Here is a 15478-nt window from a genome sequence, read left to right on the forward strand (position 1 = left end):
CACTGGGGTGCTGGAGGCAGAGGATTCTTGGAGCTCCCTGGGAGTTTCTTCTAGTCTGGTGAAGCTACAAGACAATGAGAGTGCTGCTCTCACAGGAGGCTGAGAGCATTCCCGAGTGTGACACCTGGATTGTGAATGACTCCTTACTACCATGCACACTCACACATGCACGCACTGGCATGTTTCCTTACAGGAATATGTATATACGCATGTGTAATAAAAGTCTTGATGTCTAATGAACATATTTAACACCCAAACTTAATTTTATTGTTTGAAATATTACCTGTAGAGACCTTTAAAAATCACAAGTCAAATTGTCATTTTTAATAGTGGTACTTTTATGGCAGCGTCTGCAACTTCTTTGGATATGTCTACTCCAAGAGGACATCTGCATGAAAAATCAGAGCACACTGCTTTATAGTTGCTTCATCCCCTATAACTACTTCTGCACATCATCTGCTTGGAGTCTGGGTAACAGAGGAAGTAATGGAGAGTCAGCATAGGTGGTGAGAATTCCTACACGAACACAAACCAGGACAACACGACTCTACCTCATTCACAAGAAACCTTCATTCTGAGGTATACTTGCAAGTTCTGCCTCTTTAAAGTACTCCAAATTAGTAAGTTTAAAGCGAGTAAAGGCTGGGTGTATGAAGTACAATGGTTTGATGGTAGACTGTCTGTTTATGCACATGCCAAACCGTGGATTCCACAAACTATCAAACAACAACAACAACAACAGGACAAATAACCCTTAAAATGAAGCACAAAGAACAAAAGATGCCACCGCCAATAATATTTTACGAAGGTCAAAATGGTAATAGCATTTTAACACATAAAATCAAGCCTAGATTGGTTTATATTTTTGCAGGTCCCTTGGTTTCCATGACTGTTCAGTGCTCACAAGTTGGTTGGTCCTTTTCAACTCTCCCTTGCACTTCTAGACTGGAGCACTCTGCACCTCTCACCTATGCCATCTGTTCTTCCTCAGTAAGGGAAGGAAACCAAGGTTATGCTTTTCTATGATACTGCTCACTTAACCTGACCCCAGCTCCATAAAGCCACCCCCCCCAGCCTCGACACTGCCACAAGGGGGGCACAACTGGACCAGCCAGAGTCTTCTGAGGGAAAGTTACAATGTTAGTGATTCCTTCAGACACTACCTGAACTCTCGTCATCCACAATCCACATTAACAATTGGTGGTTTCTGCAGCATAGCTCTCTGGTGCTGAGAAGTTCAAAATATCAGAAGAAACAATGTTTAAATATAACTATGTCAAGTTATGAAACTTGTCCTATACTATTCCTAGACTAACTTGAACAGAACCTGATAGAAAACTAAAAAACTGCTCTTGAGAGAGGAAAGAAGGCTTACAGTGAAGGGTGCTTTCTGCTTTATTCTCATCTCTGCTTATAGGGTAGAGTCACAAGCCAGTCTGCTATCTGAATGTTATCTCCATTTTTCCTTTAAGTTTGGTAACACACTGTCTTTAGATAATACTAGACAATACAAAAGTACATCTCACGAAGAAGGTTTCTGTTCTTTTATTAAAAATATTTTATGTGGGTCGGGCGTGGTGATGCATACCTTTAATCCTAGCACTTGGGAGGCAGAGGCAGGCAGACTGCTGTGAGTTTGAGGCTAGCCTGGTCTACAAAGCGAGTCCAGGATAGCCAAGGCTAACACAGAAACCCTGTCTTGAAAAACCAAAACAAAAAGTATTTTGTGTGTGTGTGTGTGTGTTTGTGTGTGTGTGTGTGTCTGAGTATATATACATACACGCTCTGTAGGCAGGAGCCCACGGCGATCAGGATGTTGGATTCTCTAGAACTGAAGTTAAGTGTGACTGTGAGCCACAATGTGGGTGCTGGAAACAGAGCCAGGTCCTCCGTAAGAGAAGTAAGCATTCTTAACCACTAAGCCATTTCTCCATGCCTGAAATGTGTTCTTTTCTGGTAAGGTAAGAGACAATATATCATCTTTATTCATGGCCTATAGAAATAGACCATAACTCATATATAGCTTGTTAAAAGTTTTATAAAAGTTTTATAATTTGATTCTGTAGCAGAAATATTTATCAACTATTTCTCAGCCTGGTTCATGAAAACCAGTAATCTTCTTTTAAGTACCACTAGAAGGTCAATAGAAACTCATATATGAGATACTCAAGGCTTTCTCTTTTATAATAGGATTTGTCTAAATATGATAAATAGTAATACATACTTTGGCTCATATCGGACGTCTTCCACATCATGTAAAATGCCCAAGCCAGCCCGTAACCTTTCAATTCCATTCCTAATAAAAATCATTGAAACAAAATCAATAGTCTCAAGATCCAAAGGAAGAAAACTGAGTATAAGATGTTGATGACGATTACAGTAAATCACGCATTTTGTGGCTTACCATGCAATCATAATGCCATTATCAGTGCACAGTCTGGGAGGAGGACACAACAAAGTGCATTGTGTTGCATTTGCTACAATTTCCAATACTCTTCGAATATACAAGTTACTTGCAACACCTCCAGATACAACCTGCAAGAATTGGGAAGATGCGTATTAACAGCTAAGACATATAAATATGAAACAAGGTATTAAATAATCCCAGGGAACAAAACCAGCTTCATTCAAGAGGAAACTATTACATTTGGGGTTAAGCAATAAGTGATATTATCTGCATAGTAAAAATTTGCAGATAGTAATCACAATGCTAATGCCAGCATGTATTCATTGCTAAAATTTTAAAATATTTTACTACCAGAAAGTGTCTCTGCAACATCTGCAATCATAATACTCCAATGTTTTAGACTGTATTTTGTATTTTTAAATTTTTTTGTCATTCAGCTACCCAGCTCTTAAGATAACTTTAATGTTCAAAGTAAGATTTAAGACCTATTAAAAAGGAAGATTATCAAGACTTGTAAGCACGTTCAAAGGGATTTCATTAAATGAGGGAGGATAGCAGCCTGCTTTTCTAAAAATAGTAACCATAGTAGTTATTCTGGTTTCTTTATTGTACTGTCTACATTTCAAAAAGAAATATAGCCTGGGTTTCCTTTTTTTCTGCACAGGCTATAGATATGTTACATAAAAATGTTTTATCTACATTCGAAATGGCTAAACATTGTTTTTATCCCATATTTCACATTGTCTACAATGAGATACAGCGACCTTTTTGTCATAAACAAAGTCAACTAGATTCCTAGCGACAAATAACCTACTGGAACGAGATGACAAGGCTTACTAATACTGCGTTAGTTGGAGGCAACAAATCTCTCTGTTTGCAAAACACAATAGCACGATGTGTTCTCTTTGCAAGGTGGCACGCTGTTGTATGCTGTACTGCAGCAGCAATGTCTGCAGCTGACGACAGGATTTGTCCTTTCTCAATGCCTTCTTCTTTTTCCTTGTGTCTTATTAGCTTATCAATAATATGCTGAAGTCCCGAAAAAGAAAAATTGCAATTCTTAGCATTCTGCATCGGTGGATTGATAGTAAAATGGCCTTTATCTCCTTGTTTGGCCAAATGTTCTATAGCCTTCCCACCACTCATTGTAGAACACTCTGGATGTTTGGTTAAAGAAAGTCTTCTTGCCACCTATTAAAAACAAACATTAAAAATTTTTTTATAAAGTATATTTTGACTGAAAATTAAAAAAAAAATGACTATTGACCAAGTTAGCTTTATCCCACAGATGTAAGGGTGGTTCAAAATATGCAAGTCAAGTCAGGCATGGTGGTACACGCCTTTAGTCCGAACACTTGAGAGGCAGAGGCAGGTGGATCTCTGTGATTTTGAGGCCAGCCTGGTCTATGCCAGGGCTATTACAGAGAAACACACTCTCAAAAGAAAAACAAAACAACCAAAAAGGAAAAAAAAAAAAAAAAAAAAAAAAAAAAAAAAGCAAGTCATTACATGTAATAACATTTAGAAAATATATTTTTTCAAATGATTCATAGGGTACACATTCTGAAACTGTAAGATATAAAGATAATTCAAATATTACTTTAGAATCCTGCATATATGATTTCTTTTATACAGAGGTTGAAAAATTGAATTTGAAGATGGCTATTTAATGAAAAACTTTGAAAATAAGAATCTGGGTGGGTGGTAGTGGCCCTTTTAATCTCAGCACTGTGGAGGTAGAGGCAGGTGGATCTCTGATTTTGAGGCCAGCCTGGTCTACACAGCAAGTTCTAGCCTGCCTTGAAAAACCAACAACAAACCAATCAAGTGTCCTATTCATTCTATGATCACTGCTGGTTTATATATGGCAGTAGGTTCCATACCACTAAAACAAAATGTTGTGATGTTAGCAATTCTGTAGTTGATTGTGAACATGGGAATTCCACATTAATTTTTATATATCTTCTTTTCCTTCATAGGGTTTCATTATATAGCCCCAATTGGCTTGGAACTATGTAGACCAACCAGGCCTTGAACTCACAGATCCACCTGCCTTGGCTTCCCAAGTCCTGAAGTTAAAGGCATGTACCGCCATGCCTTGTCCCAATCTCTGTATATCTTTGTTTTTGTAGCATAGTGGTTTTCCAAACACTTTCACAAGAAGTATTTGACTAAATATATAGCAGTACCTGAAAACTATTTGGGCTTTTACATAGAGATGTAAAATTCTTACCATAACTAAAAATGACAAAATTGAGACGGACATAGTGGTGACTCACTTATCCCAACACATGGGCAGCTGAAAGAGGAGGGTCACTGGGAGTTTTGAGTCCAGCAAGGGTTGCAAAATGAAACCCTAAAAGGTTAATACAACTCTTAATTTTGAATTTTTGTTTTCTTCTATGTATTTTTGGCTGCTCTGAAGCTCACTATGTAGACTGGGCTGGCCTCACACTCTGAGGTCCACATGCATCTGTTTTCCAAGTGCTAGGATTAAAGGTGTGCACCACCATGCCTGGCCGCAACTCTGGAGTTTTAAGACTTTGCTGCATGGCCCAGGTTTACCTCACACCCACTAAATAACAGAGGTTGGGCCTTGAATTTGTAGTCTATTCTGCTATCCCACCCAGCCTTTTGCAGTAATTTTAAAAAATAGTTTTTCAGTCTACTCAGGTGCTGCTCAGGATTACCTAGATAAGTAGTTTGTAAACTGCTATTTAACTGACAGAACAGAAGGAAAGGAGAGTGACCTCCGGAACAGTACCTTGTCCAGCATGTCACCCGGTGCTATGTCCAAAGACTTCCCAAGAAGCAGAAAATCTGAAACACCTCGGACTAATGCCAACAGACAGTGACCTCCAGAGATCAAAAGAACTAAAAAAGGAAATTCTACTTTATTGGTCAGCCTAATCGTAAGAGCATGGGCCTCCATATGATGAATAGGAACGAATGGCTTTTTAAACTGATTTACGAGCTGTAAGCTGAAGGCTAAGCCGACTCCCAAGCTTAGAGCCAGTCCTGGTTTGATGGTTGTTGCTATTGCTGACAGGTCACTTGGAGAGATGCTACTGGCAGAAAGAGTTTCTTCTACTATCCGTTGAATATTTTCTCTGTGAAGCTGTTGAGCTACAGGAGGAACAATCCCACCTGTTCTGAAACAAAAAGATAGCCTTTAAGAAATTAGGAAAGGATAAAATGTTACATTGGAAGGCATTCTTAAATCATTGTATTAGCATGTGTGGTAAAATTTGCTTTATAGTGGAAGACTGATAAGAGTTCAATATTGTTGTGTCTTTCATGCTGTGTTCAAAACCCCTATGGGTTATTTCTGATGAATGACATCCTGAGAACAGTCTTATAACGCATTCCAAAGAGGTCATGAACAAAGGAAGAACAGGCTAAAAGTGTATTTAGCTCAAATCAGTCTCCTGAGGAGAGTTCTAGAAATTAGTGCAAGAGGTATTTGTCTGAAGTAACTGGATAAAATAATATGAAGGGCCTAGGCATCAAAGATGACTCATATTTGGTAAGGATGACTGAGAGGAAAAAATACTAACAGTGAGAAATATGAAGACGGTTTTGTAAAGATGGGTTTATTTTTAAACACACTGCACTTGAGGTCACACCAGGACAGGAGATAGCTTGCAATCCTAAAATAAAGTTTGTGAACCTAGTGCTCTGAGTTAGCAGTTGAGATTTTGGGTCTATGCAGGACAGCAGATGATCACTCCAAATGTTAAGAATTATCAGGGAGGGTTGGGAATGCAGCTCAGTGGTAAGGCACCTGACTAATACACCCAGGCCTTGCAGTCCGTCTCTAGAAGGGGGAAACAACAAGTGGAACTTGGCCAGTCACAAATATAGTAACTGGTTTACGGTCTGAGAAGCAATCTCACAGGGTCTGTAAAATTCACACATCATTTACTGTATTTTTTGGACCATAAGACACACTCCTCCCACCAAAAGTGCGTGTGGGGGGATTAGGGTGTGCCTTATGGTCCAATTGCTGTTTTCTTGTTTTACTGCTCTAAAAATTGGGTGCATCTTATAATCTGAAAAAATATGGTAAAAATACTTGACATTGCAAGTGCATGTGGGATGGTCTCTATACACAGATAGGAAGATCTTGACAACAGTCAGTAAATTAGTTACTATTTTATATATATTTCAGGAAATGAGACTGTAAGGAAATCCTTTTATTTCAACAAGTGCATTTTGCAGTAACTTTTAAAAAAACTTATTTAAATATACTTATATGATAGTTCTCATCTGTTAATGGCAGCAGTATTCTAGAATCATATCAGTTTCAAGGCTCATTTTTTAAAAGGTCTAATATATAATTTACTTTACACTTTTGGATTACATTTTTTATTATTATTTATGGGAAAGCTGGTGAACGGGAAGTGAGTCGGAAGCCACGTGTCCTCCTTCTACCATGTGGTGCTCCAGGGACTGAACTCAGGTCAGCAGGGCCTTTACTAAGGACTCTTCTCACTGGGCCTCAGCATTCATTTCCACCTTTGTCTCCACACTTAATGTTTTAGTTTAGTAACGCTCTCACTGCCATCACCAAGTGCAAAGCCTCTGTATCCTTCCAGCTGCGCCTTCTGATTCTTGGAGACCATCACAGATTGTGATGTCAGAAAACACTAGAAAACAACCTGTTGTTGACTTATTTCTCGTCTCAGCTCAAAGTATTTACTTGATTGGAGTTTGAGAGTTTGAATTCCGGTCCTTTCCTCCCATTCATTTCTCTGTCTTATACCCACTTCTGCATCCTTTGGTATTTTATTTTATAGAAATTATGCTAAACAATAAAGACAAACAGGGAGTAAAAGTACGGCTTTATTCTCAAATAATAAGAAAGCATCTTATAGCCATATTTTAACTTGTATAGAGAATGCAGATGATTAAGGAAGAGACCATTTAACTTTGAAGGTAGAGTAGGCAAGGGGCCATGGAGAGCCGGACTCAACTGGTGAGGAAGGAGAGCGCTATGGTAAGCAGGATTTGAGGGTTATGTTTACAACAACTGGATGAATGATTTGGACGTGAGGTGGTGAGGGAAAAGTGAGGGAGGTCTGGAAGAAAGGGATGCTAGTGCGCTGTGCTTTATCATCATAGCTCCTACACTGCTGTGCAATCAGCCATTCACTGTCAGTATTGAGAGCAACAGAAGCGCTATTGCTTGTGGCTAGATTCTATTGAACCTTTTATACTTGTCAAATGCTGCAGCATGTTCTCTAAAAGAACTCACATTTATTTACGTTTAATACAATGCCACTACGATTATCCAGATTTTATAGACAAGCACACTGAAAATATGCACAGTCTCAATGTGAGGTGCTAAACCAGATTATAAAACTAAACATCAGCCTGAGGCAAGCGAGCACAGATATGGGAGACCCCACCTGGTTTTGGATTACACACATACACATCCTCCCTTGTAATATGTATTTGGCAGCCTAGTTCCTTCACCTGTACCCACTATGCACATGCGGCCCTTTCCAAACAATGCACTTAGCAACCTCAGAACCTGCCTGATCCCCAATCTGTATGGGGCTATCTGCACATCTATATATGAACGATGGTAAAAGTTTCCATGACCCTGTAACAATAAAAGTTAGACACTTTTTATTCAAATGTATTCTCAACATCCCAGAATTAGAATAGAAAGGCTGAGCCAGCCTGAACTGGCTTGGATGTATGTCAGTCATGATGAAACCCTCTGTGCTCTAAAAACTATTTAGGAAGGGCCCCTATTTACCATCTTATGCCTGTTCATAACTGGGCATGTATGTGATCAAAACAGATGCATTATGGAAGAGGACATACACAATAAGAAAAATTACTATATGATCTAATCTATCAATCAAAATAAACAACCACCCAAGCTCTGCCCCTGAGTAATCAATCCCTCCTTTTGAATTCCATGAAAGTAGCCCTGAACAGTAATCTTGAGTCCTCTTACCCATGTGTCCCACTGCCAGTCTTGACAGTGTACCCATTTGTGACCTGCACTATTGGTTTGCTGCTTTTGTGAGTCTGGGTGAGCCCCTTCCCGTTCTCTGGGAAAGTGGCCAAGAGCCTGGAGGTGCCTAACCACAAGCTCATCCACTGGGAGCAAACCCATTGAAACGGGGCGTTAACCGGCACAGCTCATGCATCATATTCATGTCAGGGCTCACAGTGCCCGGGGTATTGCCTGCCAAGGGTGTCACTGAACATACTTGTCTAGCGTCCCACCCAAGTGGCCTGCGCTCTGGCTAAGTGGAATGTTTTTTGTCTTTTTGCCTTTGTTGGTCACATTCATTTGGAAAGCAATATTCTTTCCATCTCTACTATGAATCAGACATTGTGCTAGCAAGGCAATCAGAGTAGCACAGTGGTCAGTATAGACAGAGACTTCATTATCAGTGCTTAGGGTTGACTGGAAGAAAGATTATGACCAGTCAAACAAATATATAAAAAGGATTAGAAAGAAAATATGCATGGCATAGTGAAAGAGAATGAGCCTAATTTAGATGATTGATATGCTCAGAGCAGGCCTGTCAGTGAAGGTGACAGTCAAAAGTTCAGTACATTCAAAACAAAACAAAACAAAATGTCTACAGCATGGTAATTATTGCTTGGTATTAACTTTATGCTGCCTTACACTGGTAGCTCTCTTTGTAGGTCTGAGTGCATTATATGACAGAAGGGCCTTCTAGTAGTCTACTGGCCATATTAATTCCCACTCAGTCTGTTTACCATAGTGTGTTGATGTAGGCTCTATTTCCTCCATAAATTATTTCCAGGTCATTAAGGAAACTGCTTCTTCTTGTTTTCTGATGTGAAAAGCAATCAGAGAGGATGAAGTAGTTTCCTAACTAATACTAAAAATACCAAACTTTTTTTCATTCATCAAACACTGGAAATTGGCAACTTAGAGATGTACTTCAACGTGTTTTGAATTAGCTAATAATTAAAAACAAAACAAAACCAAAAACTACAGTTTACATAAAAAACACACATTTTCACTTTTTGAAAATTCTGAAACTAATGATTTTAAGTCTTACACTTGAGTGACAACAACTGGCTAAGGCTGGGTATGCTTTGCAGTTCATATCTAGTGCAGTTATTTAAGCTACTTGTCCTGTGGTCCTCTGCAACAGCTGGGTTTATAAACCTTCTATGCTTTAATACAACTAAGTGTCTTAAGTACTATGCAAGTTCTATGTGTAAATATTAATAGGTTCTTTTTCAGCTACCAAGTGATGCTTTCCTAAGACTGCTGGTGAGACCATAAGACACATATGCAGGAAAAAGGTATCATGGAGAGAAAAATCAGAGAAACTATTAGTGCTGGGAATGATCTTTGCCTCTTTTTGTCATCAGGATGGGCAAAAGCTGAGACTTTACTGTGAATTGTGGAGGGCCTTAAAAGCCAAGACAAGGAATGAGATATTTCTATAGCAGGTTTTGTTTTCTGTTTTTTTGTTTTGTTTTTGAGACAAAGTCAACTAAGTGGCAGCAGTTGGCCTCAAACTCATGTCTGCCTGCCTTTGCCTTTGAAGTTCTGTTATTAAAGGTGTATTCCACAAGGCATAGCTGTATATGGTGGTACGTAGTGGTTTTACAAAACAGAGTAAGAATTTTGCTCCTAAAGTTTGTCTTTTATACATGATAAATGAAGAAGAATGGTGTAATTTTTCTTTTAAAAGAAGCAGGAAGCCGGGCGTGGTGGCGCACACCTTTAGTCCCAGCACTTGGGAGGCAGAGGCAGGCGGATCACTGTGAGTTCGAGGCCAGCCTGGTCTACAAAGTGAGTCTAGGACAGCCAAGGCTACACAGAGAAACCCTGTCTCGAAAAGGAAAAAAGAAAAAAAAAAAAAAAGAAACAAACAAACAAACAAACAAGCAAGAAATGACCCAAATAATCCATACTTACTTTAAATGAACTTCCGTCTGGGAATGTATTGCTTCTCCCAACACATTTCCGGTTTCATCCACCACAGCAGCTGCTGTATCATCACAGCTGGTTTCAATTCCCAGTACTAGTTTATGACGGAAACATGTTCCAGAATGAACATGGAAAGTTCTTAAAAGTCCATAAACTTTACTCTTCAATGGCTTAGAAAAAAATCTTGCTGTCTTATTTACTATCAGCATACTTACTACTCTACAAATAATTCCTAGGAGAGAATTACAGAAATATTGTAACTTCATTTGCGATTTTGTTTAAAAAATAATGAATATTCATTTTATCCTTTAAGTATACTGCCTTACAAAATTATAGTAACATTTTAAAAAGTTATCAAAATCTTATACAGGCCCTAGAAATCACTGACTATAAATAAATTGAATTTTGCAAGAGAAAAATGGAAAACATACAAATATTAATATTCCAAATTGACCATTCTTAAGGTGAAATTCTAAACCCCTCTACTCACCTGAGTTGTAAGTGGGAACACAAGGAACACTAAAAACATTACAAAGAATTGCCTTGGTTATGCTATAGGATGCAAATAAAACTCGGATTTCACGTTCAACCTTGGGTCTCATCCTCAGATTGGTCACGTATGTGGCACATATTCCCCAATTCGTTTTTTTGTTTTTTTTATTTGGAACACTTTGGTTTAGGTATTCTGGGCAAACAATGCTCAACCTGCACTTTATACAACAGGTAATATTATTGAATAATAGTTATGTGGACAGTCCTATTTAAAATGACGTTAAAATTAAGTGTTAAAAAAAAATAACCGCACATAGTACAGTTGAAAAATAAAGGCCTCCCATTTCCTGGGCCCCCTCTCCCAAAATAGAGTGTACAGCCTTTGGGCAGTTTATTAAAATAAAGGCACACCAATCAAGTTTTAATTTTGTAGTTTGGAAACAAGTCCTTTCATTAAGCTTATTCTTAAAAAACAAAAACCTCACGAAATCTCGGCAACGACAACTATAAATACCCAATCTTTGGATTCACCTCCACTTTTTATAACAGGTTTACCACCCTAAGCTTCTTCCTAAATGTTTCTCCCTACTGCCACCCCTCAAACAAACAAACAACAGCCATCACTAAATCTAAACATTCCAATATTCTCAGTGTAAAACGTGCGGAATGGGCAAAACGGGCTAGAATCAAAAGCAAACTTAACAGGGAAAACGGACCTGCAGGGACTGAGAACGGAAGGAACTATTCGCAAATTCGAGTCCTGAGCTCCCACAGCCTCTCCAGACGGACTAGGTGACGAAGTGTCTGTCGGCGGGAAGCAAAAAGCCTCAAGGACGCTAGATGTTAGCAATTTCTTTCACCTTCCTGGGAAACTGTTGTCGCCTGCTCTAGGCTCAGGCGCCCGGAAGTGACGTCACAGCAGCGCCACAGTTCCTAGCCCCGCGGTGCTTCCTGTGGCTCGAGAGGCACAATTAGTACATAAATGTGGAGTGATCTCTTGAGACTGAGCTTGCCCTCCAGCGTTCTTTCCGGGTTTGTTGAGTACCAAGACATGAAGAGATGTCCGAGAGACTGCACTGCGTCCACACTATGCTACATTTAGGAAAAAGTTCTGCCTTCGGCTAGAATTTTGCTGCCACCAGGAGAAAAAGTATTGGGTATATTGTCATCCTATTTTAAGGAAACTGCCCAGACTTAGAGATAGTGAGTGGAGTGACCTGAGAAACCTTCCATTTTCACGGGTCAAGAATATTTTCATCAGAAATCACACCACCAGCAATATAGCACTGAGCTCCCAGAGAATGAAGTGTTTCTGGTTGTAGAGTCTAAAATCACACATTACAACACCCATGGCCAGCTCATTTTATTATCACAAAGTCAAATTAATGGTAAATATTTTAAAATATTTGTGTTGCCTTATATAGGACCAGATTACTAATGTACTCAACTGTGTAGCATGTACTAATTCTTGTTTTGTGAGCTTTTAGTATATTCAAATCGATGTATCCTAAATCTTTTACCTAAACTTTAAAACTAGTAAGCAAAGGCTTTATAGTGCACGGTTGGCGTACACATCTTTCCTTTGCAGAGTGTGAAGATGAGTAAAAAAAAAAAAAAAAAAAAAAAAAAAAAAAAAAAAAAAAAAAAAAAAAAGAAAGAAAGAAAAGAAAAGAAAATCTAAATACAGCTAAATACAGACTAACAGACTACACTGGATGAACAGGTACAAATTAAGCTCACAGTTACAATATTGAGCTTAATTTCTTAACTGAGACATATTTCTTTGAGGTGTAACAATAAAGCAACACTTCTGTGCCAGCCTACTGTTAGTGCTCAGGAGAACATCCAGAAAGTACTATACTTAGTGTCCTCATTTACAGGTAATTAGGCTGCAAAATCTGGATGAATTCAAAGTTACAGAGTAAGTGCAGCAGATGAATATTGGAACTGGGCCAGGGCAACCTTGACTCTAGAGCCTGTTTGCTTGAATGCCAGAAGACAAACTCATTGGCAACCTTCAGATGAATTTAACAGGAAGAATCTTATAATACGTATTCCCTAAGTGTGTTCCACTAAGACGTGTGTACACGTGTATGAAAATATACATTTCTGTATGATTCAAGGTCTTGCTTTGTTGTCCAAGCTCATCCTTAACTTCTGGACTTAAGCACTTCTTTCTTCAGTCTCCATAGTAACTAGGATTACAAACATCCTGAGTGCCTGACTGGATTTTACTTTATCACACATCCGTCAGGACTTTTCCTTTGTGGTGGGTACTTTCTTGGTTGTGAAAGCTAAAAACTTAAGATCCTCCCTCTACAAGTTTCTAAAGGCTATTAGCAAAAGGCAGGTACAAGACAATAGAAAGGTAGGGAAATGGAAATGTACACTAAGTAGAGCGTAACCTGGGAAAGGCCAAGTGGTTTGAATGGCTGCATCTGTGCCCTGGCAAGATCATGACACGGTCCCTTGGCTTCCGCATCTGACTCCTTCACAAGCTTTGGCTTGGAAGTGACTGCACTCTGTGTGACTGAGCCTCACGTCATACACTGCTAGAGTACGACTGTTAAAAAGCTGCCAGGACTAGTAATGTATTAATGTGATGGTGCTGGAGCTAGGGTAGCTGAGTCTGCTGGGTCTCTCGTCTTTGTGTTGAACAAAACTGTAAAGACCAAATCCAAATTAAATGCATAAGATAAAGGCAGTAGAAATAAGATTAATGCTTCTAATGGCAAATATTTTAAGCTTGAGGAGTTACTTTCTACTTCAGTCATATATCTATTTAAAATTTGTTGTGCACTCTATGGCCACCTGCCTTTTTCTTTTCCAGTTTTCTTTATTAAGTAGCAGTACCATCTTTGACACCAAAAACAAACAAACAAACAAACAAACAAACAAACAAACCAGGAAGAGGCAGTACTACACGTCTGGTCTCATTTCTAGAAGGTTTTTTTTTCTTATATTTTGTTTGCTGAGACATGCTTACTCTAACTTTTCCTTCAGGTTATCTTCTTATGGCAGAATATATAAAGCATATATAGCTTATTGTTTATTTTAACTGTTTTAAGATGAAGTGGTCTGAAGAACAGTCATTGTTCTGTAATCTTCCCTATCACTGACCTCAAAATTTATCTTTTCAAACTAAATTTTAGTATCTGTTAAACATTAATACTTAAATGATGGCAACAACTATTCTTTGGAAATCATAAGCACATTTGTCATATTGTGACTATTTCATAGTGTCCACCATATATCATAATTTCCTTACTTCATTGCTTTACTTACTTCGTTCCTTAGTCCACTGCTTTTAGGACCGTGATCAGGTGGAGAGCCATGATGGGAGCACATGTTAGAAGAGCATGCGCACCTCACTGACAGTGAGGAACAAATAAGGAGAATGGGCCCAGGGACAGGACACATGACCCCAGGACCTACTCCGAATAAGGAGAATGGGCCCAGGGACAGGACACATGACCCCAGGACCTACTCTGAATAAGCACCATCTCTTAACAGCATCTCATAGACAAGCAAACCTTTGGGACTGGACTTCGCAGGAACATTTCAGATGCATGCCATTCCACAAAATGTAACAGCTGGACCACATACATTTAACTTTGAGTTACCACATTCTCCAAGTGTGTAAAGCCATGTGCAGTTATAGTACGGAGGGGAGGGAGTCGGCCTCTACCCTTCCTGTATGCTAACAGTGCAACGAGAGAAGCACATGGTTTTCAGAATTCATAAGAGGACTATCTGTCTCAAGGGGCGGCTGTAGGAAATAGCTAATACATTAATTTTTTTGGTTCACCAATTTGAAAACTAAAGATTTAGAAGAAAACCCCACATTTTTATCCTCTTGATAATGTGGTCAACCAAAATACAAGCCTTGAAAAATCTGTTCTGCAAAATTGACAATAAAAATCTATAGCTGCTTAAGTGGAAAAAATTATTTTATTCATTTTAGAATGTTAACAATACATTTTCTAATTGTAATTCTTTGTTTCTTCAAGACAAGGTTTCTCTGTGGAGCCTTGTCTATCCTAGACTCGCTTTGTAGACCAGGCTAGCCTTGAACTCAGGCTGTCTCCCCAAGTGCCACTATGCCTGGCTCTAATTTTAATTCTTATATTTGAGATTTTTAATAAATATATACTTATGCAGAATGGAAAGACAAAGACAATTTAGCTTATATGCTAAATTTAAAAATATAGAGAAACAGCCTGGCACAATGGCATACAACTTTAATCCTAGTACTCAGGGAAGCAGAGACAGGCAGAGTGCTGCACACCTGCACTCAGGACTTGAAGCAGGAAGATTTATAGTTCGACACCAGTTATACAGAGACCTTATCTAAGAAAGAAAACAGTCTTCAAATCCAGACCCTTAGAACCATAGGTGAGCCACTTCCATAGTTAATATACTACGTCATAATAAATAAAAGACACACACACACCCTCAAGTTTTACTTGAGACAAGGTCTCACTTTGTAGGCCTGGCTGGACTAGAGCTCCTCATGTAGACTGCGCTACCCTCTACTGCCCAAGTGCTTGGATCACAGGCATGTTGTTACCATAGCTAGCTCACATTTAGCTTTACTAATAAGACTTTGTAACTTTGTTAGGTTACTGAAAAGCAAT

At 38.9% G+C, this 15478-nt stretch overlaps 1 protein-coding gene across 1 annotated transcript; it reads right to left on the bottom strand.

The window, feature by feature from the left end:
* Positions 1–103: 103 nt before the first annotated feature.
* Positions 104–10599, bottom strand: Osgepl1 (O-sialoglycoprotein endopeptidase like 1). The gene is made up of 6 exons (XM_051153778.1): positions 10338–10599; positions 5172–5559; positions 3245–3598; positions 2405–2535; positions 2225–2296; positions 104–388 (listed from the first exon to the last, which is right to left on the bottom strand). Exons 1-6 carry the CDS (start codon positions 10556–10558, stop codon positions 310–312), a joined length of 1245 nt encoding a protein of 414 aa, XP_051009735.1. The 5' UTR covers positions 10559–10599; the 3' UTR covers positions 104–309.
* Positions 10600–15478: the final 4879 nt, after the last annotated feature.

The sequence above is a fragment of the Acomys russatus genome, chromosome 12 (assembly GCF_903995435.1).
Source record: "Acomys russatus chromosome 12, mAcoRus1.1, whole genome shotgun sequence".
In the NCBI taxonomy this organism is placed as follows: Eukaryota; Metazoa; Chordata; class Mammalia; order Rodentia; family Muridae; genus Acomys; species Acomys russatus.

Excerpts from the sequence above, each read along its gene's own strand:
- Osgepl1 (XM_051153778.1), bottom strand. The coding sequence starts at position 10,558 with ATGCTGATAGTAAATAAGACAGCAAGATTTTTTTCTAAGCCATTGAAG. Across the intron at positions 2,536-3,244 it reads CTCCAACTAACGCAGTATTA|GTTGTATCTGGAGGTGTTGC; the intron begins GTAAGCCTTGTC and ends CAATTCTTGCAG. Across the intron at positions 389-2,224 it reads GACGTCCGATATGAGCCAAA|ATGTCCTCTTGGAGTAGACA; the intron begins GTATGTATTACT and ends TTTTTCATGCAG.